This window comes from Ictalurus punctatus, chromosome 10 (assembly GCF_001660625.3).
Source record: "Ictalurus punctatus breed USDA103 chromosome 10, Coco_2.0, whole genome shotgun sequence".
NCBI classification, from domain to species: Eukaryota; Metazoa; Chordata; class Actinopteri; order Siluriformes; family Ictaluridae; genus Ictalurus; species Ictalurus punctatus.
The window spans coordinates 27880652-27893612 of NC_030425.2; the positions used below are offsets into that span (position 1 = coordinate 27880652).

The window sequence follows — 12961 nt, forward strand, 5'->3', positions numbered from 1 at the left end:
ATTTAAACCAGACGTTGTATTAGTGATTGCTGTGATTAATTGCTGTAGTAATTGGTCTGGTAATTACTCGACCACTTAAGTGGATTTACTTAAATATAAGAGTACTTCAGATACTTGAAGACACTTTTACTGTATAATGTTCTCTACTGGAGACTTCACAAATGCTCAGCATCATGGAACTCCTGTTGTCGACAATTCTTGATGTTGTGAGGTTGCAAATTAAGATATAGAATAGTTTATAACAAGGCATCACGTTGTTGACTCACGGCTCCAGGGTCCCAGGTTTGACCCTGAGCTCGGGCCTAATGTCTGTGCAGACTTTCGCATGTCCTCCCATATCCATATCTTCCCATCTCCCAGAAAGAAATGCCAAATTGCATGTGTGCACGGTGCCATACACTGGACTGGCATCCCATCCAAGCAGGGTAAAGTGCTTACTGAAGATGATCGCATCAGCGAATAGCTCGTGACTAAAAATTTTTTAAAAAGACCTCAATAGTCTGGCAATAAAAAGAAACGTTTTTTTAACTATACGCCTAGATTTGGGTAGGACTGGACAATATGACGATATAATACCGATAACGTGATAAATTACGGTAAGTCACGGTACACTTTTCCGAGATACCAAGGAACCGTGATATCTTTTTCCAACATTAAAACAAGGACAATTACAATTATCTACAAATTGTTCAAGTTTTTTTTTTTTTTTTTTTTTTTTTTTTTTAAATTTTAAGCCATTTATTTTTGTAGACATACAAAGTATTGTCATTTTAAAAAAAAAATCATTCCTTAAACGCAGATTTTCAGCAAACCGGTATATTGTAATACGTTTCATGTATTGTAGAACTGTATTTCACGTATCGTGATATGTTATTTTCTTCATATTGGCACCCCTCTAGGTTTGTGTATATTGTGGTGATTTGGCTGAGGGGCTGGAACATTAGTGGACTTCCACTCTCAGCTCTGGAAAGAGTGAGGAAAAAGTCTAAAGACTAAACCGTAGTAAACTGTAAATTAACCTTCGTTTTGTTGCGCGTCCATCTGCGAGTGCTTATCGAGTGACCGTCATGACATCATGCTGACCACTACAAAACCGCCAGCAAGCAGGAACTCGTACAGAGTCAGGGAAGGTGAAAGTTCACCGAGTGTAAAAAAAAAAAAAAAAAAGAAGACAGACTGACAGAGAGGTAAAACGGAACGACCTGATCTCATCCCTGGACCGGGCTCTATGGTGGTCCATGTGGTTAGAACAACTTGCCCGAGCTTTCCATGGGCTTTCAGAACATTCCAATATGTGGAGTGGTGGGAGGAGGCATATTTTTAGAAAGGCCTAATATGGGCTGCATACCACAGACTCTCAAATTATCCCATCCAGCTTAGCCCTCAGTTTAAACCTTCCTTTTTAATTCCAGTAATTACAGGCTCCAATTTATATGGAGCCATGCACACAAAGGGACTGTTTAATGCAAACCAGTTTGATTTGGGTGAAGTGTCCCAAAGATCTCCCACATCTAACAGCCTGTTTATGCTGACTTGATTTATGTGCTCTCCAAAAAGTCCAAAAATATTACGCTTTTTTTGCATCAGGTTTCAGTTTCCCTCCTCACAGACAGAAACCAGCCATTCTGGCCGGGAACCATTATGCTTGGACCGTCAGTGCCTACCGCCATCGCCATTAAGCCAATGGGACATGAAGTCTGTGATGCCGCGGAGTGGCGTGTCACCTCGACATCCTCATGTACTCGTTTAAAAAGAAACACACATTTACATGTCATGAAGTGCTGAAACGACTCGTTAAGTTGTGAAACTCTCTATTAGCAGGCGAGATGATGCGGATGTTGCTCTATTTACTTTTCGGATCCTCGGAGTTCTCTGGGTTAAGCAAGTGTTTTAAGTACCACAGAGCTTGATGTGTGGAACAACTTTAAGCCTCCAATTAAAGAGAGGTGGGCTCAACATATCTCAGTTGCCGACATGCTCCGCATAGGGGGATGAGACAGAGATGTGGCTATGCCTCTAAACTGATCTTCAAAAAAAAAACAAAAAAAAAAACGTAATTACATGAGCCCTTGAGTGAAGATTAATGCCAATTCCCAACATACCAAGTGGGTTGGAGTAGTAATTTGCATAGCCAGGTGCTGAAGTCAAGCTTAACCTGGTTCGCTAGGTCAAAAATCGTGCCTGGAGCAAAATAAGACAGGCTAGTCATGTGGCTCATGTTACATATTTGAGTTGTCGAGGAATTTGTCAATATCCTGGCTACATGTCCAGGCGTGAACAGGGTTAGGCGATCGGACAGCCTTTCCTAAAGGTCCTGAGGTTTCTGTGAGCTAGGCCCTGCCTTTGATGGTCAACGAAGTTGCTTTCTCAGCACTGCCGTCGAGTATTATCCCCTTGGGCCAGGGTTATGACTGACCTGCGAGCTCCATTTCACACCTTCACACTTAATGGGGTGCTGAGAAACAATTTCTCTCTGTTAGTGAGCTGGATGCTGTTGTGCTGTAGAGAGCTCATAGACAGGAAGCCTGCAATAAAGCCATCAGTGGACTGGAAGGAACCCATTCATAAAGAACCAGCATCTCTCTGACAGAGCAGATGGAGTGTTGGCTGTTATTCCAAATTATTCTGTTTTACCACAGCTTTCTAATGTGATTAAAGCCTGCCATAAAAGACAATCTGTTTTCGCAAATGCTTTTGGGCGACGGTTGTTCTGGTGCAGTGACACTTGGTTTAAAAAAAAAAAAAAAAAAAAAAAAAGTGCAATGCTCTTGGAAAAGTTAAACGAATATAACCGGATAATACGTCATGTTTGTTTTCGGTCATTTACTTTCCAAGAGTGTAACACTTAAAAACCCTTTGTGCCTTTGTGTAAATAAAGGCAAAATACGGGAGAGAGGGAAGAGTGCGCTGTGATCTCGGAGGGAGCATCTGAGAACGACGGTATGTAAATAGCTCCGAGAATGTTTGGGGGAGTAACCGAGGATCTGTTTAAGTCTGTGAGGAATGGTGAGGAAAAGGGACAGATAAAGAGGGGAAGGAAAAAGAGAAGTCCCTGTGCGCTATGATGCCAGTTTGGGTTAACCACGCTGAGAGCCTGGGCTGCAGACACACAGGATAGGTGCCTAAGTGGATTCAGGTCTGTTAGATTTATAGCCATTTGTTCAGAGAGTGTTCATCCATTGGCTATTATGGAATGATTAGAGGAGAAGGTGAAGCTCCAACTCTGGAGAAAATCAATACAGCTGTCGAGAACGATCCTGCCTTTCCTGCTCCGAGGAGTATTAGCACCGAACCCTTCTCTCTCTCCTCGCTCACTTCACACTTCTTCATCCTCTCTACTGCCAATTTCACCCTCTGTCCTGCATCCCACCCTGCTGACCTGCCATGTCTTTCTGCCTCTAAGGACTCCTGCCGTTTCTGTCTGCGCTGTCTAGGCTTCGTAACACACCATGGTCGCATCACCCACCGCATGAGTACAGTTAGTACTGTAGTGGTGGTAGATTCTTTAATTTGTTGGACGAATAGAGGATCGAGCAATGCTAGTTCAAGGCTACACAACTGGAATAATCACTCACCTTGTAGAGCTTGAGGCTGGCCTCATGGCGCGAATTTACAGTGTGCATGCGCAGCTTCTCCAGGCTGTTGGTGTAGTAGTCGCAGGCGTTGCACTTGAGGTGAACTGGGTTCCCGATGGCCACGCATTTTAGGCGCCACTCGTTACCCTTACCGCCCTCCTTAATGTGGGCCACCAGCTGGTACTTCTGCACATGCTTGTCAGTCTTGCAGTGCAGCTGGAAGTTGGCCTTCAGCTGTGTAGTGTAACGGCACAGCTTGCACTGGTGCGAGTCGCCCACCACGGCTTTCCACTCGTCCTCGGGCAGCGTGCGCTCGGCGCCCATGTGCAAGCCCAGCATGTCAAGGTTGTCGGTGGTGAACCGGTTGCACACGGCGCACTGGAAGAGCTTCAGCGATGGGTCAGTGGTCTGCGACAGGCTCTCACCCAGGGTCATCAGCTCCTCGGATACCAGCTGCCCTCCGCCCAGACGTACATCCATGGGAATGTCCCCTCCTACTGAAGGCGCAGCATAGAAAGACAGGCATCGGTTTTAATCATTTGTTTTAGCACACATACAGCATCGCTCCATGATCTTACACATTCATCTGTTTATTTATTATTTTTTTTAGTTTCCTAAGCTGTAATAAATGGGGCATTTTAGTTTGCCTGGATGTCCTGGGGAAACGGACACAGTGCTCAGCCTTTTAACAAACAGACAAGTTTGTCCATACTGTCAAAGGGGGTTTGCTTTGCAGTCCCCTGGAGACTAATGCGCAGTGGTATATTTACACACTTCATTTTATTTAAACCTAAAACATTCCTTTCATCGGAGACAAGATAAGAGAGTAAAAGAAAGAGAAAGAAAGAAAGTCTGACTTCCCTAGCAAGGACCAGGTACAGATATAGATTTATGCAAAACTTTGTTTGGACTTTCACAGCGTATCATTTCCATAGACGATGAATTTAGAGTAAAAAAAAAAAAGAAAAGAAAAGTTTTTCTATCATTACAGGAGAGGTCACGAGGTGCTTAGCCGGCTTTACTGTAAATCAGATATATCCCCGTTGTTTGAGGAATTTTAATATAAAATGTGTATTTCTACTCCAGATCGCCAAATCGACAGGGGATCCCTTTCTGGAGTTCCTGACTGGTTATATGAGTGTAGGAGATGAGACAAAAGCTCTAAATAATCAACAACAGAGTTACAAACATGACAAAGCAATCAGGTGGTGTGGAAGAAGATGCGTTGTTTAAAAAAAAAAAAAAAAAAAAAAGAGGACAAATCAGGAGCGGTCTGGCTTTACTCACTGATCTTTAATCTATCACTGCCTAGACCGAGCACACTAGCTGACCCTGCCTGGCTTTACACTAAATTAATTCCAGCAGTCTCTTTTTTTTTAATTTATTGCTGCAGGACGCAGCTTTTTTCCTCTGATTTTCCTCTATTACCTGCACTTTTAAAGCATGGCGAGGAAGACCTCTGCAAAACCCCCAGAAATCCTTCACAGATCCACTATTCGGGGTGTCTCTGTAGGTCATCTGACTCATACATGCCAACGCTCGATTCCCATGTTTCTCTCCTGTCTCTGTTTTCCTTAACTCTGTTTTTTTTTTTTTATTCACATCTAGTAAACAATTCCATCTTCAAATAGCCTCCTGTGTATGAATCGGTTCTTATAATTATCTCTGTGGTTTTGCATCTGGTTTCTGAAACAAAATGGTCCAAGATCATAAGTATTTCTTTACTAAGTTGGCAGGACGGTATGTTGATAAATTTCATTTAGAGTTTAATTTAAGGAACGGCACTCACTCTCTCTCTCTCTCTCTCATGTTCTCACTCTCTCTCTCTCTCGCTCGTTAGCTTAGGTTGTTAGGATAAGGGCTATAAAAGACAACAAGAGGGGCCCGTGAGATTATTTGAGATTACGATTTGTCATCCCTTGGGGGACATACAAAAGAAATATTATAAAAAGAGGAAAACTGTCATCTTTTGCTGCGAATTTTCTCAAAACCTGATCTAATTTATAAGCAGGAGAAAGAGTGTAAGAAGGAGAAAATGAAATAGACAAGCCTGTGCAGACAGTGAGGTTGCAGCTGGCACACCAAAGCCTCGGCTTCACCGCTGCATTACCCATTTTCCTTCATTTCTCTTACCAAAATAAAATTTACAGCTGCAATTATAAGTGAGGGGGAGGAAAGGAGGTGAGCCGGGTTGGTTAGGACAGCGATAGTTTGGGAATAACGACAAGAAAAATGCTGACGTGCACAAGGAAGTTTGTGAACCAAGCGGCAGAGCTGCCTGGCCTGCCCATTCATACTGACTTTTAATTTGTGTGTGTGTGTGTGTGTGTGTGTTTGGGGGATTTCCCAGGAACAGTGGCCTGACTAACACAATGGACGCTACTAGCAGGTTGAGGCTCATATGTTAGAAGTATGCTCTCTCCTCTGTTTTCTATGTGTGATTGTGTGAAATATATCGACTCTCAGAGAAACAGTATCCTTTCCCTTTACACCTAAGCGCAGTAAATAATACTGTCTGATGCCTATAACACCTGTTTTGAAGCATCAGCCTTCACACAAACCTACACAAAAGGTCCAGACTAGAGTCGTGTTTCCTCAAGCTTTGCGTGTTAGAAACCGCTCTCTCACTCTTGAGTTATGGCGATATCCTGTTCTTTCAGGAAAGGAACATAGTGAAGGATTTCCTTTTTTTGCTTGCATCATAGTCTATGCCAGTTCAGTTACATGTCACCTACAGAAAATAGCTCTCTCTCTTTCAATAGCAAGCTTTCATAGACAAGGAATGAGCTCACAGCATAGGTTAGTGAATATTTATCTTTACTTTAGGTAGCGTGGCCTTTCTGGTATTTTTCAATCATAAACCATTTCTTTTCACTGTCATATTTAAAGACGTATCGTATAAGTCATTTAGATCATAAGTGCATTAATGTGACCTTTCTACGTTATGAATCAGATTATTTCAAATAACCGCTTTTTTAATTATACAAAGAGCAAATAAAAAGCAATAAAGGAGCAGGCTTCTCCATGAAAGCAAGAGCCATGCTACTCACCTAGTGCCGGGGCCAAGGAAGCCATATTAGGGTCCAGATGGAATCCTCCTAGCAAGAATTGGGCTTCAGCTCCTGTAGGATCCATCTTCAGGCCTGGAGGCAGGCTCATGTTTTGGGTTAGGTAGTACTGGTAAAGCTCTGCCTCAGAGGGCGAGTGCATGGCCCCCAGGCCCAGACGGCCATGTTGCATCTGTGTGACATTCTGCTGAAGCAGCATCATGTTGTGCATGTGCTTTTCACTAGTCATGTGGATGCGTAGGTTGCGAGCCACATTGGTCTCATAGTCACATACCTCACAGCGCCAAGTGGGTTTGCTTTTGGGCTTGGTGGGTGAAGGAGCTCCACAGGGCCCAGCTATGTGAGTGGACGACTGTGCCGGATGGTGGTGGTGGCTTGGGTGGTGACTGCTGGCCTGGGTGGCTGATGGAACGGACACCACACCGCCAGGTGTATGCCCGAACACCTGCTCACTGGCCGTGGGGATGGAACCTCCATTCTGCAGGGTCTGCATGTTGTTGAGATGCTTATCCGACTGCATGTGGATGCTCAGATTGCCCTTTGTGGTGGTGGAGTAATTGCAGACCTCACAACGGAAAGGCTTGTAGCCACAGGTGTAGCTCTCACCCCGAGCCAGGCGTGGATGGCTCTGTCCACTGCTGCAGTACACACAGGAGTTCCCAGAGTCTGGGTGTTTCTCCTTCATGTGGGCCTCCAGGGTCTGCTGGTACTTGTAATGCCAGTTGCACTTGGGACATTTCAGAGTCTTGCAAGAGTTGCGTGAATGCATCATCGTCATATGGCCACCCAAGGAGCGCGATGAGCCCAGAACAGTGTCACATTTAGGGCACTCAACCCCATTTCCTCCACTGGCCCCAGCCCCATGGTTCTGGGTGCACTCACCCACCCCAGTAATGTCGCAGGTTCCTGCATGCTGGGAATTGGGGTGGGAGTGTGGTGAAGGATGTGGATGGTGGTGATGATGGTGGAGGTGGTGCAGGTGGGCACCACTGTCATCATCTCCCTCTGCCAGGCATTCATTTGGTTCAGGAGCTGTGGCACTATCTTGATTGGCACTTTCATCAGCGGTGGTGTTGGAGGCAAGAGGGGAGGAAGTCCCCGCTGAGGAGCATGCAGCTCCATCCTCCTCACCTCCTCTTCTGGTGGCTACCGCCATTGCCATGGGGACAGTTTGCCCCTGGCAGTTAAAGCTCAGTGGGAGCTCCGAAGACCTCCCTCCACCATCTGCAGCCATTCCCTCTTCTGATCCCCTGACAGAAGAAGAGCACATGGAAGTTGGGACTTTGCTGTTGAGTGTGGGGCTGGCTGCAGAGGGACATGCAGAAGGCTGAAGAGCGCTACTAGGCATTAATAAAGGAGATTTGGAAATACTTTGGTTTGAGACAGCTGGTTCCCCGACATGTCCACCACCACCACCACTACTGCTACTGCCACCACAGGCCACCGCAGTGCCATCATCCTCCACTTCATCCTCATCTTCTTCTAAGAGAAGTTCATCCTCATCCTCAGAGGCCACCTCCTCACCATGAATTAGAGTTTTGCTTTCACAAGGCTCCATGTCCCCATCCTCCCCTCTCTGTGTTCCCTCTTTTCCCACAGGTCCCTCTATTCTCCCTCCCTGAGCCTTGGGCAGGGTAATGGAGTCTTTGGCAGGACCTGGGGTTGAGGTAAGAGATGGTCGCTTGGGACTTCCAAGGCCTCCCAGGGTGAGTAGGGCTTGTTGCTGGAGACCAGAATCAGAGTCTTTGTTGAGAAGGCCTTCGCCTCCTCCACTATTGCTCCCTGCCTCTAAATGGACTCCACTGAATGTGCCAAAGAAGCTCTGGCCTGAGTTCATGGGTACTAGGTTGGGTGGCGAAGGACAGCTCTTGTTTTTTGGTTCCAGGAAGCTAATTAGGGGCTCTTTGTCTTTCCCGATGCCCTGTATAATGGCAGATGCGTGCTTGTGGCCCAAAAGCCTACGCTCATCCTCACACAAGGTCATGCGATGATCATGGACAGCATGAGTGGCAAAGGAGCGAGCATAACCAAAGGACAGTTTGCAGAGAAAACACATGAGAATGGGCTTGCCTTTACCGTAAAGGGCTAGCCCATCAAATTTAGAGAAATCCACATTGTTGGGAACATCTTTGGATACACAAGATTTCTTGGCAGACCCGTCGCTGTTTAGATAATCCTTGTTGCTTTTGTGCCGCACATCAAAAACGCGGAAACTGTGCAGTAGAGGACTGTGGCCTGCTGGGGTTGAGGTATTGGGGAAACCTTGGTCTGAGGAGCCAAACCACTTTCCAAAAGATGAGGCTATGTGGAATGTGTTGATGATCTGAGGGTAAACTGATGAGGAGGTTCCGGCAGGTTCCCCTGGTTTACCACCACCAGAGAGAAAATTTGAGGGAAGCAAACTAGATGTCATGCCCCCATCACTTTGGATCAGCTGGCTTAGGCTTTCCACAATGTAAGCTGAGCCATCAGGCTGGTAGACAATTTCCCCAGCTAGGTTTTCCACATCGCTGCTCTCTTCTTCCTCTTCTTCCTCTCCTTCTTCACTCCCACTTTCCATAGCATCCCTCCGCTGGATGGGCTGCTGCCGCATCAGAGTGGGCATGCCCCCTCCTACTGGAGCTATTGGTATGCCGGGGAAGGGCTGCAAACTCGGAAAACAGTTGTCAATCTCCATATCGTCCAAGTCCTCCAAGTCTTCCTCGTCCTCTCCACAGCTCCCTGCCTCCTGCTCCTCTTCCAACCCCTCTCGTCTGGGGTGCAGTTGGCTGCCGGTGGAGCTGTCACTGGTAGCTTGGGACAGGGTCCGTGTTTGCTGCTGCTGTTGCTTCTGTTCTCTCACAACCTCACGAGGCGTGCTGGGGCTCTGAAGCTGAGCTGAGAGAGACAGGGGATCCAAGGAAGGGGGGTGGTTACTGGAAGTGACCTGTGCACTAGGGCGATCGTTCCAGGGTTGAGGAGGCTGCTGCTGAGGCTGCTGGGAGGTGGTAGAAGAGCTGAGCCCATCGTCTGTCCCAGAAACCACGGGAGACTCACAGCTTTCCATGCTGATGCCTACATGAGGCGTTCATCGCATCCAGGCCTGAATGAAAAACACAGAAAGGAGAGAGATATGGTTAAAAAAAAAATACTGAATTAAGGAGAATTATAAACCTATATAAAAGCACAGAACGAAAGAAATGGTTCCTTTCATGCTTCAATTACATTGTTCCTAATCAAGCCAAGTCCCAACTTTCTAATACTAAACATTCAATGACATTCAGTTACAAAGAGCCCTGATAAACTGAAAATGCTATGTATAGAGCTGTGAACAGGCTTGATGTATAGTGCATTAGATGAGAGACAAAAGCGCAAGATCTAATAGTGGAAAATGACAGAGTGCTCATTACGGTAGATTAGGTACTTAAATACAATACCTCAGACATGCATTAATAAGCCAGCTCAGATGGCTCTTCCTGTCATATCAGCAAGTTACCATCTTTTATCTTCATCTTCCAAACAACACTCAGAGTCTACCATATTCCAGATTCCCACATACATCCGGTTTTAATTAACGCTCAGTCTGAGAAACAGTAACAGAATAACTTAATGGATAAAGAAGCTCCATTGTGCTGCTAATTAGACTCAGTAAAACCAGCCATCAGCACATGATCCATCTCCCACACCCAGAGAGAGTGAGCTGAGATTTATCAGCCAGAATGGTGAAGAACCTCCACAACAGGGAAACATATTAAAATAAAAAATAAATGATTAATCAACCATTATTAGCTCTTGATTACTCCTAAGCTTAAAATCAGCCAAAAAAGTACCACACACAACTGTTATATGTGAATAAGATTTTATTGAATATTCAAAAAATATTCATAGGTTATGCTATGAAACTTTAGCTATCAGAAACAGATGTTAGATTTGAATAGATTTATTCAAGTTATCTGGTATGGCAAAGAAGCCCCAAACTTGTTTAGCTAAATTTGTTAGCATAAAAAAAATAAAAATAAATCAACAATATACTAACAGTACACGCTGTGTAAACTTTCCTTAAAAGCACTAAACACAACTTGTAAGATAAACTCACTAATTCAAATGCAAAATGTTGAACAATTTTGTATTTGTTGGTTACAAGGTTAAACAGAATTGCAAAAAACACATACTGAAAGGAAACGGCTTAATGACATGGATAGCGTATGCATTTTCTGGTACGTCTTCGTATGCCAGTCTATATACATTTTGAAAAATGTGGGTAAAAGGCAATAAATCTGGTGACCTCGGCTGGAGTGAAACCCCCAGATGCAGCTGTGTTTAGAGCTGGCCTGCAATATGCTGGTTTAAACACTCCAGCAATCCTCCATCTCTTCCATAACAAATGGGAGCTGCACACTCAGGGGGCTTGGGTTTGCCTGGAGCGCAAGAGAGGCTCGAGAGCCACAGGCCGCAATTTAGAGTGGGCCGGGGACATGAAATGATAGTGAGAGATAGTGCTGAGCTAATAATTTTATTAAAGGGATAGAGGCAGCATTGATTAAAGGGGGCAAGCAGACTGAAACCAATAAATCTGGCATGCCCTTTCACCCCGCCTGTGCTGAATATTATATGAGCAAACTTTCCCGGCAGCATGCTAACCGCCATGTCCTGCCTGATTAGCACATTTGCTGCACGCACTTGATTTATTTACTTATTTACTTAGGGATGCAAATTTCAGCACTGATCAGACACTGTGTCTGCAGCCACCATCCCCCCCCCCCCCCCCCCCCCCCATACATATTAAACAACACAGGGCTTGGCTAGGGAGATTGATAATGTCTGACTCCCTCTTCATGAATATCTGATGAAAATGTACTCCAACTCGTCACCCACCACCACCTTCAAACCCCCAGATAGATATGCATAAGCCACACACAATAGCCTGTAATCCCCCCCATCCCCCCAACGAAAATGAATTGTAGTGTTTATATCTGGTCAGCTTTATATATCCCATATATTTAATTTCACTCCACCATATACTAGGTAAAACTTCTTTAACTGAATAAAACTGCTTTATTTTTATTTATTTTTTTAGGTAAATACAAGATCACTGTCAGCCATTTTGAAGATCTCCAATGCCAACCATTTTACTAAACTGATCAAATTTCTCTCCTTGGACTACACATCCAGACCACTCTGAACCACCTGAACCAGTCTGAATCTGTCCATCACCTACACAGTCCAAACCTGAACATCTAAGACCTCGTACACCAACCAGGATTGGATGTTAAAATGCAGAAAGTCTAATTCAATAACCTGGTCTGGTATGTACAATAGGATTGTCTGGAGTCTGCCAGTCGCAGACGGGTGCTCCAATATAATGCTGTTTGCCCGTTCAAGTACTGCTTCCTCTGTGACACCTGTTTAAAGCGGTGGAAGCTTTAAATCTCTGATGAGAGCCCGGGCAGATCGACCGAGGAATCCTACACCATGAATTACGGTAATTCCCGAGCATTCCACACTGCCATACCTTTGCACTACGATTATTCCATAGATCACTGTTCTGCTAAAGAATTGATGGTGCATTCTCAACTGTTCCCCCCATTCCATCCCTACTCAGAAGAAATCTAAGCACAAAAGGCTTTCCAAACCACTTTGAAAGCACTAAAAGTGATAATCAAGCAGAAGAAACAACTAAGTTGTGGGTACAATGATCTGTCCAGGGAGGCGTTTTCCCCTCTGATAAGAGGGAACATAGCAATCTTTGCTCTTACAGGATCAAAACAGGCTACATTTTTTTAGACAATACATCCAGTCAGAAGCACGGTCAGATCTGTGAGAATATCCATTCCAACTGCGCCTGGGCAAAGTACATCTATCAAGTCCTGAAAGAAAGTAAAAAGACTGGACTTTTCAGATCTTTGCATGTCTCTCGTCCAGCCTAGAGAAGCAGATAAAAGCTTTGCCAAGTAAAAGCCCAGAACCTAATGAACACTGTCAGAGAGTGAGTCTGGTTGTCATTTGGAGAGGATGGAAAATGAGATAAGTTTTTATTTATGGGACCTTTCATTAGGCGGGATTTACCGGCTGAGCGAGAGGCGAATTAAAGGCTAAGCAGCCATCTGATTATAAGCATGCTCATTCACCTGCCTAGGGGCTGAGCCTCCAGGGGCCAAGCCCTGGCACCCTCCGTGCTCTCATGGGGAATTAACACACACTCGGCCCCAGCTGGAAACCACTTACAGGGTGCAGCCCTGAATCTCCGCCCCAACCTGCCTTCCCCGAGCAGCTGTCCTACAGCTTTTGTTTCAGCGCTCTTGCTCCAAAGCACTATTTTCCAGTGGTCTGAGGCAGAGC

At 45.1% G+C, this 12961-nt stretch overlaps 1 protein-coding gene across 4 annotated transcripts in view; it reads right to left on the bottom strand.

Annotated features, from left to right (window-relative positions):
- Positions 1-12961, bottom strand: part of zfhx3b (zinc finger homeobox 3b) — a 161152-nt gene that overhangs the window by 91059 nt on the left and 57132 nt on the right. For 3 of the 4 annotated variants that reach the window (XM_047157928.2, XM_017478033.3, XM_017478034.3), the window contains exons 2-3: positions 6626-9725; positions 3576-4072 (exon numbers count right to left, since the gene is read on the bottom strand). In XM_047157928.2, the coding sequence (XP_047013884.2) occupies positions 3576-4072; positions 6626-9689 (3561 nt within the window). In that variant the 5' untranslated portion in view covers positions 9690-9725. The remainder of the gene's footprint in view (positions 1-3575; positions 4073-6625; positions 9726-12961) is intronic. The other variant, XM_017478035.3, reaches the window with a different exon arrangement.